Source organism: Tachyglossus aculeatus, chromosome 20, assembly GCF_015852505.1.
Source record: "Tachyglossus aculeatus isolate mTacAcu1 chromosome 20, mTacAcu1.pri, whole genome shotgun sequence".
In the NCBI taxonomy this organism is placed as follows: Eukaryota; Metazoa; Chordata; class Mammalia; order Monotremata; family Tachyglossidae; genus Tachyglossus; species Tachyglossus aculeatus.
Genome location: NC_052085.1, coordinates 22,669,377 through 22,682,366, shown reverse-complemented (window position 1 = coordinate 22,682,366; position 12,990 = coordinate 22,669,377). Strand labels below are relative to the sequence as shown.

Genomic DNA, 12,990 nt, shown 5'->3' with positions numbered 1-12,990 from the left:
TACAATTCGGTAACAACTAGAGATAATCACTACCTGACAGTGGGCTCACAGTCTAGATGTGGGGAGACAGACAACAAAACTAAACAAGTAGACTGGCATCGACAGCCACGCTGGCTCCTTCTGGGTGACCACAGGGCGACCAGGTGGGTAGACAGGCTCCCCGCCCTTCTCCCGTTGTCCTACATTGTCCCACGTGGGGCTCACAGTCTTAATCCCCATTTTACAGATGAGGTAACTGAGGCCCAGTGAAGTGACTTGCCCAAGGCCACACAGCAGGCAAGTGACAGAGCCCCTTGTGGGACAGGGACTTTCTCCAACCCTATTACCTTGTATTTACCCCAGCTCTTAGTACTTAGTTTTGGACAGATCTAAACCTCTGATCAGTTTGTTTGTTGGGATTTGGTGCAATTCCATGTGTCTGGAGGCCAGTCAATAAATATTAAGTAGTGATGGTAGGTCTGCTCTCAGGAACAGAAGAGAAACAATTTACAGCAACGGCTAGCATTCTTGCAGACCTCTTAAAACATGTGTATATATATATATAGAGAGAGAGAGAGAGAGTGTGTGTGTGCATTGTTTGTATTTTTATGATAAATTTATCATCCAGTTGCTTTTTGAAAAAATGCATACCATTCTGACTGTACAGGTGGATGACACTATCAAGATCGCAGAGGCTCTTTTGTCTGACCTGTCAGGATTTCGATCTTTCCGTCGAAGTGCCGACGATCTCTTAGAGCAGTTTAAAACGTACGAACAAGAACAATTTGATGACTGGTCCCGGGATATTCAAGCAGGTTTATCCGATCCCAAATCTGGCTTGTGGTAAGTATATTTTAAACAGTTCCATACAATTTGAAACAGATTCAGGGAGTAAAAGAGGGGTGGGACAAGAGATAGGAGTATCCCTCCAGAAACCCACAATTAACGGGTAAGAGGCCTAAAAGGAAACCATGTCGTCATGAATCTGTCACTAGTGATTGGCTGGTGAAGTTATATGACAACTTTCTGAAGCCGCCTGTCTCAATATAATGGAAAAATAGAAATGACTCCCTCTAGATATAAGCTTATTGTGGGCATGGGATGTGTCTGCCAATTCTGTTGTACTGTACTCCCCTGGGTGATTAGAACAGTGCTCTGCATCATCATCATCATCATCAATCGTATTTATTGAGCGCTTACTGTGTGCAGAGCACTGTACTAAGCGCTTGGGAAGTACAGGTTGGCAACACATAGAGACATCTGCACATAGTAAGCGCTACAAATACCTTTCGATTAATCGGAGTATGGTCTTAGCTGTTAGTTGAAAAACCAATCCAGCGCTCACTTATCTGGAGGAGTGGGATGGCACATGCATCTGATTCATTAATTCATTCAGTCATATTAATTGAGCGCTTACTGTGTATAGCACTGTACTAAGCACTTGGGAGAGTACAATACAACAAGAGACACATTTCCTGCCCACGATGGTAATGAGTTCTTTTTATTTCTGTGTAGATGAAGTTCAGTTGAATTGGGGGTGTGGAGATGAAGAGTGGTTCATAGTTCTGTCTGATGCTTAAGATTTCAATCAGTCAGTGGCATTTATCGAGCGCTTACTATGTGCAGAACACTGTACTAAGTGCTTGGGAGAGTACAGAACAACAGAATCAACAGCCACGTTCCCTGCCCATAATGAGCTTACAGTCTAGAGGGGGAGACAGACATACCCAGAACTTTCAGGAAGAGGATAAAGGGCAATGAAGAGTCTGTTTAGGATTTTAGGGGAAAGGCTCTACAGAAATTCCTAATGCTCCATGGCTGAAAATTTTCCCAGAAGGAATAGCAGCCAGCTATTAATGTTTAATCACAATGGCAAGAGGAAAGAATGCAAGAGGAAATTCAAATGGAAAAAGAATGTGGATGGAGATTTCTAGCCACACGCACATACACACTCTCTCTCTCTCTCTCTCTCTCTCTCTCTCTCTCTCTCACTCTTAGTCAGGGATGCTTCTTGGATATCTCAGAGTACATGGGTTGTAAGCCTTTTGATTAGAAAAAGGAAGAAAGGAAATCCTAAGTTCCAAAAGAACAGCTGTTTCTGATTTCCACCTTTGTGTTTTTTCCAAGCTCTTAGTACAATGCACACAGTAAGTGTGCAGTATTGTATTGTATATTGTACATTGTATTGTATTGTAAATATTGTAATATTTACAATATTAAATAGTATTATAACTGTGTCCTTGGCCTATGTTATTTTGGCAACAAGGGCACAAGTGTATCTTCTCCTAGCACAGTCAGAGGGGCCTGGAGCAGCCTGGAGAGGAAATGCTTTGGATTTTTTGCAATTTCACTCCTTTGGCTGTGAAAACAAACTCTTTCCAGAAAGCCCTAATGGCTGCTGGGTAATATAGGCAATCCATCCCTTTGTTCCTGGAATAATAATGATGATGATAATAATAACTGTGGTATTTGTTAAGCATTCACTATGTGCCAGGCTCTGTACTAAGAGCTGGGGAGGATACAAGCAAACCGAGTTGGGCAAAGTCCCTGTCGCACCTGGGGCTCACCGTCTTAATCCCCATTTTCCGGAGAAGTGAAATGACTTTCCCAGGGTCACCTGGCAGACAAGTGGCAGAGCCGGGATTAGAACCCAGGGTCTTCTGACTCCCAGGGCCATGCTTTATCCACTGGGCTATGCTTTTTCTATGGGCTGTGTACTATTCTCCTTTGCTAACCCACACTTTCCTTGCCAGCTTTCAGTAGACCTCTGATTATGCACACCTCTTCCCCAAAAGACTGACTGAGACTCCAATGGGAATTTTGTTAGGTGAATAATTTCAGGACAATGAGGGCTTATACATGTCGGAATGAATTGATATTGTGGCATCTCCTTTCCTGGTTGTAATGGGAAAAATTTAAAATGTGTGGGATTTCTTTTAGGTTTATTGTCTGACGGGAATGAAAATTTTTAATTAAGGTCTTGAATCAAGTTTATTTCAGGATGATCGATGCTGCTCTTTAATAGCATTGGCTGGAAGTTACTGGATTGATAATTAAGGAATTTCAAAACTCTCATTCTTAGAGGACCAGATTAGCGTCAATCCAGTGCTAAAATATATCAGATGGCATGAAAAGCAGAAACGTATTTTAAAATTTTCAATTGGTCACATTTTTGTCTTAGTATCCAGGCTAATAGTCGCATTATGGAATTGGATCCTAGCGATGGTGCGTTAAAAATACATTATTCCGATCGCTTGGTGGTTCTTCTGAGAGAAGTGCGTCAGCTTTCTGCACTTGGCTTCGTTATTCCTGCCAAAATCCAGCAAGTTGCAAACATGGCACAAAAATTCTGCAAGCAAGCGATTATCCTCAAACAAGTATGAGATAATATTCTGTTAACACCCTTACCTGCCAGGATTTCACTATGCTGATAGCAAAACATTTCAAATCCATTCGGTGTCCTTTTGTTATTTCCAGCTTAGGTCATTTGGGTTAAGCCATTATAGTTCTTTCAGAAGGCAATTGAGAAATAGATTAGCAGTGTTTATTTTCATTTTTTTGTGCCAGGATGATTGTAAGTAATTCTCTAGATGAAAGACTCAGGGCCTCTCTTTAAACGAGCACCTGGAATTATTAAAGTTTTGATACTCTGTCTTAGTTTCTGCAAGTCCTCAGTGTAGTTGGTGAGTAAGTAAATTTGCTGGGCAGATGCTTCGTCCAGTTCCTAAATTTCAAGTTTTGTGTTTACATTTTTTTGTAGTATTTGTTAAATAATAATAATAATAATGATGATGGCATTTGTTAAGTGCTTACTATGTGCAAAGCACCATTCTAAGTGCTGGGGAGGATACAAGGTAATCAGATTGTCCCACATGGGGCTTACAGTCTTCATCCCCATTTTACAGATGAGGTAACTGAGGCACAGAGAAGTTAAGTGACTTGCCCAAAGTCACATAGCTGACATTTGGCAGAGCCAGGATTTGAACCCATGGCCTCTGACTCCCAAGCTCATGCTCTTTCCATTGAGCCACGCTGCTTCTCTAAATGCTTACTGCGTGCCAGGCATGATACTGAGTACTGGGGATAGGGGCTCACAGTCTGAATCCCCATTTTACAGATGAGGTGACAGAGGCACAAAGAAGTGAAGTGACGCTTCCAAGGCCGTACAGCGGAGAAGTGGCTGAGCTGGGTTTAGAACCCAGATAATTTTGATTCCCAGGCCTGTGCTCTATCCTCTAGGCTATGCTACTTCTCTGCATTTGAAGCAATGACTTGTTCTCGTTATTATCACAAGTAGCATGTTGTATTAAGTTAGTGCTTTTCACAGTAACTTTTGTTAGTGGTGAAGGTGAAATTCCCACAGACTCAGTCTATACAGGGAAGTATAATTCTGTGAATACTTTCATTATTTGAAGTACACATTTACATCCTGAATCTGGAGAAAATCACACTCAATAGTAAATGAACACTTTAGGCGAAGGACACTAAGCAGACTTCTGATAAGTGTGAAGCCACTAGGAGAAAAGGTGCTTAGAAAGCCAGGGTAGGCAACATTTTTCTGATTCAGAAAAAAGTATTGATTTGCTTACTAATTCTTGTCACACTTCATTAATGGTATCTACACGGAACCCCTCCAGTGGCTTAGGGTAGGAATCGGCTCACTTTTGGAGGAAATCTTTTTATTCTTTGAACCTGCATTGTTTGTATGTGCCCAACTGCCTTTCATTATTGAAGATGTTATTGCAAACTCTTTGTGGGCAGGGAACATGTCTACCAACTCTTGTACTGTTGGTAGACAGTTGGTAGACTGGTCTTCTCCTCCAAGTGCTTAGTAAGGGCTCAATAAATGCCATCGACTGAAAGTGCTGTTTATCCACACTGGTTGGGCCAAGTCCAGTATGTAATTGGTAGTCCTTGGCACATAAGGATTTTACACCCTGACACATCCATTTCTTGCCAAAATGGAAAATTTTGTTCTTGGGTTTGTTGCATTGGGTTGACCTCCAATCATATTTGTTACTGGGAGAAGAAGATATTTCATCATCGGTAATAAATAGCTTTAATTGCTTTCATTCCACTGGAAAAAAACATTTTTACCCACCCAGCATCCCATTGGGGTTTTTTTTCCTTTTTTTATGATATTTGTTAAGTGCTCACTATTTGCCAAACAGTCTTCTAAGCACTGGATTAGATATAAGTTGATGGTGTTGGACACAGTCCCTGTACTACATGGGGCTCACAGTCTAAGCAGGAGGGAAAACAGCAGAACTGAGGGACAAGGAAGTGAAGTGACTTGCCCAAGCTCCCACAACAAGGATTTGGTAGAGCCGGGATCAGAACCCAGGTCTTCTGATTCTCAGACCCGTGCTCTTTCCACTAGACTATGCTGCTTCTTTCCCAGTAAGAAGTAAAGTTTGTGGAATTATGGAAAAGGAAAGGTACGTGAAGGGTGAGGCCTTAACAGCGCACATTAAATGATACGTGGAGAAGGGGAATGAGAGATGTGACTTTTTCAATCAATCTCTCGTATTTATTGAGCGCTTAATGTGTGCAGAGCACTGCACTAAGCACTTGGGAGAGAGTGCAATACAAGAGTTGGTAGACATGATAGCTGCCCTCAAGGAGCTTACAGTTTCAGGAGGTAGTCCCACATGAAAAGTGAAAAACTCTGCAAATGGTGCTTCACTTTTATTAAGGATAAGGACACAAAACTGCGAAAACCTCAGAGATTTTTAGGTTAGGAATAAATATAGTGAATAAGCAAATAATAGGCAATGCAAACAAGCTGATGTATTGCAGAAAATTTAGCTGTTTAAACCATTTTTTGAAAAAAGTTACGTGCTAGGGAGAGTAGAATTGAATATTGAAATGGAAGTTTTCAGTTTTGGGGACTGCTTTTTGGCAAGGATTTGGGAATGGGGAGAAATTCAAGTGATCAAAACTTAATGTAAAAAAGAAATCACATATCAGTTATGAATGATTTACTTCTCTTCATAGGTGGCACACTTTTACAATTCTATTGATCAGCAGATGATTCAAAGCCAGAGACCAATGATGCTAAAATCTGCCTTAGCATTTGAACAAATAATTAAGGTATGTCACATCACCTCTCACTGCCGCACATCTCTTTTTATAGAACGAGGGTAGTAATAACCGACGCCTAAATCCAGGCCTAATGAAGAAATCGGTTCAATAGAATCTGAGCTTTGGGGATAGAGATGCTTTCAAAACACAGACAGCCTAAGACTTGTTTTTCTGCTTTAATTCTAGCATTCCAAAGCTGCCTCCGGGGAAAAGTCTTACATAACCTGGGATAATCCTAAAGAATTAGAAGTCTACATTCAGAAACTCCAAAGTGCTGCTGAAAGACTCGCCACCGAAAATAGAAAACTAAGAAAGTGGCACACGACCTTTTGCGAAAAGGTACGGTATGGTTCTTCTGAAGTGCAGAAGAAGGCAGTGGTAAACACTTCCATGTTTTTATCCAAGAAAACTCTATGGATACACATACCGGAACGATTCTATAGCTGAGCATGGGACATTCTGGAGATGTGTTGGCGGGCGGGGGGGGGGGGGTCCTTGGAATTGCTGTGGATCGGAAACGAGTCGACGGCATTTGAAGAAGAATTATGAAGCAGAATCTGTGGCGCTGCTCCTTTTTCAAAACAATTATTTTCAATTTCTTAACAGGTCGTCGCTCTTATGAATATTGATCTACTCCGGCAACAGCAGAGGTGGAAAGACGGGCTTCAGGAATTGAGAACTGGCTTAGCTAGCGTGGAAGCCCAGGTGCAGAATAAACCCTTTACTCTTTTGCAGCCATCAGCAGTTGATGAATTCAATCAATCAATCGTACTTATTGAGCACTTTCTGTGTGCAGAGCACTGTACTAAGCGCTTGGGAGAGTACAGTGTAGCAAAGTTGCTAGACACATTCCCTGCCCACAACAAATTTACAGTCTAGTGTGGGGGAAATCCGGAGAAGCAGCGTGGCTCTGTGGAAAAGAGCAAGGGCTTTGGAGTCAGAGGTCATGGGTTCAAATCCTGACTCTGCCAATTGTCAGGTGTATGACTTTGGGCAAGTCACCTAACTTTTCTGGGCCTCAGTTACCTCATCTGTGAAATGGGGATTAAGACTGTGAGCCCTCCGTGGGATAACCTGATCACCCTTTGACCTCCCCAGCACTTAGAACAGTGCTTTGCGCATAGTAAGTGCTTAATAAATGCCATTATTATTATTATTATTTAGGGATTCCTCAGTAGGAGGTGAACCAGTAATAAAAATGATAAAAGCGGTATTATCAAGCTTTTGAAAGATAATTGAAATATTTAAGATCTATCAGCAGACGTATATAAAAGCTGCTTAGAAAGGTCCTGGCAGCATTTTTATATTTCAGCACCATATCTGCTAATCAATTCCTCTTTCATTGGAATGTTATAGCTTAAATTTAGGATTCTTGGTTTCCCCTTAAAATATTGATAATTATGCGGCTACTGGAAGGTTAGCTTTATCTTGAAAACTCTCTTGGCTACCTGAAACTTCCAAGTCCCTAACAATCTGATTTGTGTCAGAAACCGTGGGGCTCCTGATTGTGTAGTAGCCTCGTGCAACTGTTGAGATACACAGTCCTTTCCCCCGTACCATGAAATGATGCGTGGATACTTGGTACCGTTAATGGAATCAATCATTGATTATTTTTTTTAAGCACTCAATGCAGAGCACTGTCCTAAGCAATCTGGACTAGTGGGTAGAGGCTGGGCCTGAGAGTCAGAAGGACCTGAGTTCTAATACCGGCTCTGCCACTTGTGTGCTGTGTGACCTTGGGCAAGTCACTTCTCTGTGACTCAGTTACCTCATCTGTAAAATGGAGGGTCAGCCCGTGAGCCCCATGTGGGACACGGACTGTGTCCAACCTGAGTAGCTTGAATCTACCTCAGGACTTAGAACAGTGCTTGACACATAGAGCTTAACAAATACCATGTTCATCATCATCGTTATTAGTCAAAAGGACCCGGGTTCTAAAGTCTCAGAACCAAAGTCAGATCACGTGCTCACCGGTTAAAAATATGGTATATTTGAAACATGTAACATTTTACTTAATACATTAGCTTCATGTGAAACTCATTATGGGCAGGGAACGTGTCTGCCAATTCTGTCATATTGTACTCTCCCAAGCCCACATAGTAAGCGCTCGGTAAATGAACGAATGAAGGAAAGAACACATTATAACCTGAGTATCGCTAAAAGGTGATAAAAAGGTTGTTATTTTTTAAAAATTTTAGGGTTTCCAAGCAAGTGATATGCACGCGTGGAAGCAGCATTGGAATCATCAACTGTACAAAGCTCTAGAGCATCAGTATCAAATGGGTTTAGAAGCACTTAATGAGAACCTGCCAGAAATAAACATCGATTTAATTTATAAGTAAGATCTTTTTCATCCTGTTAATGTTTCGCCTAAAAATAGTCCAGAAACCTAAAATCGAAAATGATGTGCTCAATTCTTTAGGCAAGGAAGATTACAATTCAAACCTCCGTTCGAAGAAATCCGGGCCAGGTATTACAGAGAAATGAAGAGATTCATCTGTATTCCAAACCAGTTTAAGGGAGTGGGTGAGGCCGGGGATGAATGCATTTTCACCGTTATGATCGAAAGAAACGCGAGTGGATTTGTGACCATATTCAGCAAAGCAGAGGATCTGTTTAGAAGATTGGCTTCAGTTGCAGACCAACATAAGGTACCGAATCTTCTGTCCTCAGGCAGCTTATTCCAAATCGTTCCTTCAGATGCACTTCAGTTTCTTGATTGAACTAGAAGTAGGATTGGCGGTTCCTCTGACAGAAGGCATGATATAATGTAGGAAAATGCCTCCAAGCAGGCTCCAAACTTCACAAGCCACCTACGTTTTTAATGTTGATGAAGTCTCAGCCTAGAAGGTAAGGACGTTAGTACTTTGTTAGAGCAAGGGAGATAGGAATTTTAAAGTTGGCATCCTCATCCTGGTAATATCTGCTCTACTTCTGTTTAAAATTCTGAATAGTCCGTTATTAGATATCATGAGATTGTTTGAACTATTCTGAATTTAAAGGAAATTGAGCTCAACTCTGTGGTCTCCTTAGGTGCTTGCTTATCCCTTTTAAAGGGAAAGCTCACTGTGGGCAGGGACTGTGTTCATATTTTTTATATTGTAGTCTCCCAAGTGCTTGGAACAGCGTTCCGCCCACAGTAAGTGCTCAGTAAATACAAATAGTTGATTGAGGGGAAATAATCGGGTTCTCTATATGCTTGTAGATCTACAGGCTCTTTGTGCTTTTGTTTCAGAAAAGACATCTTTGAAGTTAAACCTCCTCTTTTTCATTAATGAGTTCACCAGTGAAAATTCTCATTTTCCATCTTCATAGCTCTGGAGCCTCCATCAATGTCAAACTGTCCCTCTTTTTAAGATTCCTTGGCCGTAGGAACACCAATTCTCTAACCTGAGGCATGTGAACCTCCCTTACGAAGGCCTATACTGTAGTTTCTGCTGCTTACGTTTTTGTTTGTCTTCAATTTGTTTTAGGTATAAAATATGTACTTAGGGTTTTTTTCCAATGTAGTTCGCTGAAGTGCATTTTTACCTAATGTTTTATGTAGGTCTTGTATTTATCAGACACCTTCTGTTTTAAACACTAGAGCCCACTTGCATTTTTTCTTGGTGCCAACATTATCATCAGTAAACATTTGTTGAGTGGACCTTGCTATCCAGTGAGTCACTACACCAAGCAAATCCTCCTCAGTGAAATAAGAAGTGACAGTCATTATTGATTTATCTATCAGATTCCTTGAGTGTGCTAGCAGAGCGTGTCAGCCAGAATAGCTGAAATGCTAGAAGATCGTTATTCTGACTTGAAGGCTGCTTATCTGGCTCCTAGACTTCCATTTTGACTGCCGATAACAAATCACTTAACCTCTTTCTATGTCTACATTGTGCCCCACGACAAATAAGAGTAGTATTCCCTATCTGTTGCCATTAGACGGCATTTAATTTTGACATCTGCTTTCGTTGCCTCTTCGGGGTTTCCAGAAAAGGGTAGTTGGGGTGATCTTTTACAAATAGGGTTTTGAATTGTGAGCGAAATATCACAGGATCTGTTGTCAAAGGTGATTCGGGAAGCCGAGGGTGAGAAAGACCCTCCTGTGTGGCATTGTACTAAAAAACCCCTCCAAAAAACCCCCAAAAGTTCCAAGTCTACTTATAAACACCGTGCTTCAATATAGCGTGCAGTTTAGAGTGCTGTTTGAAGTGGAGGGTAGTGAAGATTAGTAGAAATAATGATACTTAAGTATCAACTCAGTGCAAAGCCCCTAAGTGCTAGGAATAAATTTGCAGGTGAAATTGTCCTGGTGCGTGGTCCCAAGGGGCTCACAATTCAAGAGTAAAATAGGGAAAGGAGGCTTGTGGTTGTCCCATAAGGAAAGATGAAGCAATAAAACAAAAACAGCATAAAAAATGACAGCGATAAATACAGTAAGAACGATCAAATCCAGACTGTTTGTGCTTCGGCATCCAACGTTCACGGCCACCCCAGCCTTTTAGACTGTGAGCCCACTGTTGGGTAGGCACTGTCTCTATATGTTTCCAACTTGTACTTCCCAAGCGCTTAGTACAGTGCTCTGCACACAGTAAGCGCTCAATAAATACGATTGATTGATTGATAAAGAGCACGGGCTTTGGAGTCAGAGGTCATGGGTTCGAATTCCGGCTCTGCCACATGTCTGCTGTGTGACCTTGGGCAAGTCACTTAACTTCTCAGAGCCTCAGTGACCTCATCTGTAAAATGGGGATGATGACTGTGAGCCCCAAGTGGAACAACCTGATCACCTTGTATTCCCCCCCAGCGCTTAGAACAATGCTTTGCACATAGTAAGCGCTTAACAAATACCATTATTATTATTATTATCCAGTGGGGAAAGGGCTGGGCAGATGACCTCCCAAGCTACAGGATTAAGCAATCTGGTGGCAGAGAAAACTTTCAGGCACCTTGCACTTCTCCTAGTGTCTTTTCACCCTTCTCACCCGTCAAATGAAAATTAGAAAGGTAGATGATGTTCTTAGGCTCTTTGCTAATGAGAATTGACTTGAATTTAAATTTGAAAATGGCATTTTCAAGGTTATAGAAGCAACGTGGCATATTGGATAGAGCATGGGCCTGGGAGTAAGAAGGTCATGGGTTAACTTCTCAGAGCCTGTTACCTCATCTGTAAAATGGGGATGATGACTGTGAACCCCAAGTGGAACAACCTGATCACCTTGTATCTCCCCCAGCGCTTAGAACAGTGCTCTGCACATAGTAAGCGCTTAACAAATGCCGTCATTATTATTATGGGTTCTAATCCTGACTGCCACTTGTCTGCTGTGTGACCTTGGGCAAGTCACTTCTTCTCTAGACCTCAGTTACCTCATCTGTAAAATGGGGATCAAGACTGTGAGCCCCATGTGGGACATGGACTCCACCCTAGTGATAAGTTCAGTGCCTGGCACATAGTAAGCAAATAATTATTATTATTAATTATTATCCTTAATATAAAAATTTATTATCAGGCTAGACCAAAAAAGATTGAATAAAGAAATAAATACTATAGCCACCAAGTTGTCCGTTTGGAGTTTTGTTGAATTGATCCAGGCGTTAAAAGCCAAAGAAACATTTTGGGCAAAAGGAACAAGTTTTCATCTGTGAACTACTCTTTTTTCATACACGTCAGCCTGTAAAGCATTCTGTGGATTTTTCAATTTTTACTCTTACAAACCATAAGAAATTGGTAAGCGGCATCCACAATCGAAAGCTCAAAGGTTTGAGGCATGAAGGGATTAGAAATGATTTATGGTAAACCAGAGAGCATCCTTGTCTTCATCGGTGGAAGAACATGGATGGTTCGCGGCTCAGAAATGTGATTCTAATAAGAGTAATGGGTTCTGACCGTGGCCATTGAACCGTTTAGTTCCTCAGTCAAGTGGTGAAAATTTTCCAGGATTTATCGTTCGGTCTAAATTACATTCTGGGTTTCTCCACTTATATAAACATGGCACGTGAGTCAGTCACAGAAAAGTGGTTAGAATGTATACCCTTCTGAATTCCTATCACAGCTTGTTTTCCTGCATTATACTGGTTTTTCTAAAGCAGTTCAATAGGCAAATCCTAATCTCTCGAACAGGAATTTACAGGGTTGTTAGTCATTTCTGGACTGATCATGCTGTCTTTCTAAATAATCAATTTTTTCTTTTTGCTTTGAAAAGGAATGGGTAGTAATCGGACAAGTAGATATGGAAGCTCTAGTGGAGAAACACCTCTCCACTGTTCAAGATTGGGAGAAAAACTTTAAAGCACTGAAAGGAAAGGGAAAAGAAGTGGAACAGCTTCCAAGGTATGAGGATAATTGTGGTTTATGTTTTTGAATGAGAAACTAGATATTTTGGAAGAGGTATTTATAGGGAGATATCTGCAAATAAAAATAAGTGGGTTTTTTTAATTTTAGTGATCATGTGACAACACTTGGTCTGTCCCTCCCTTATAGACTATGAGCCCCATGTAGATCTAGGACTGTGTTCCCATCTGATTTTATGGTACCTACCCCAGTACTTTGCACAGTGAGAGACCATAGCACTTGTTTTACAGGAGTGGAGATGGAATAGTAGTTGCGGTAGTAATAGTATTTATTAAACACGTAGCGTGTGCAGAGCACTGTTCTAAGCACTTTTGGAGCAGATGAGATTTTAATAAGGCTTTGAAAGAGAAACAGCGTGGCTTACTGGAAGGAACATGGGCTTGGGAATCAGAAGTCATGGGTTCTAATCATGTGCCAGCTGTGTGACTTTGGCTAAGTCATTTAACTGCTCTGGGCCTCAGTTACCTCATCTGTAAAATGGGGATTAAGACTGTGAGCCCCACATGGGACAACCTGATAACCTTTTATCCATCCCAGCGCTTAGAACAGTGCTTGGCACAGAGTAATCACTTAGCAAACACCATTATTAT

General features: G+C 41.3%; 1 protein-coding gene across 1 annotated transcript in view; it reads left to right on the top strand.

The window, feature by feature from the left end:
* The window catches only part of DYNC2H1 (dynein cytoplasmic 2 heavy chain 1), a 224,903-nt gene that overhangs the window by 10,757 nt on the left and 201,156 nt on the right, over nt 1-12,990 (top strand). Inside the window, exons 11-18 of the mRNA XM_038761670.1 lie at nt 647-822; nt 3,161-3,356; nt 5,977-6,072; nt 6,250-6,402; nt 6,670-6,768; nt 8,262-8,401; nt 8,486-8,714; nt 12,252-12,379. Of these exons, the coding sequence (XP_038617598.1) occupies nt 647-822; nt 3,161-3,356; nt 5,977-6,072; nt 6,250-6,402; nt 6,670-6,768; nt 8,262-8,401; nt 8,486-8,714; nt 12,252-12,379 (1,217 nt within the window). The remainder of the gene's footprint in view (nt 1-646; nt 823-3,160; nt 3,357-5,976; nt 6,073-6,249; nt 6,403-6,669; nt 6,769-8,261; nt 8,402-8,485; nt 8,715-12,251; nt 12,380-12,990) is intronic.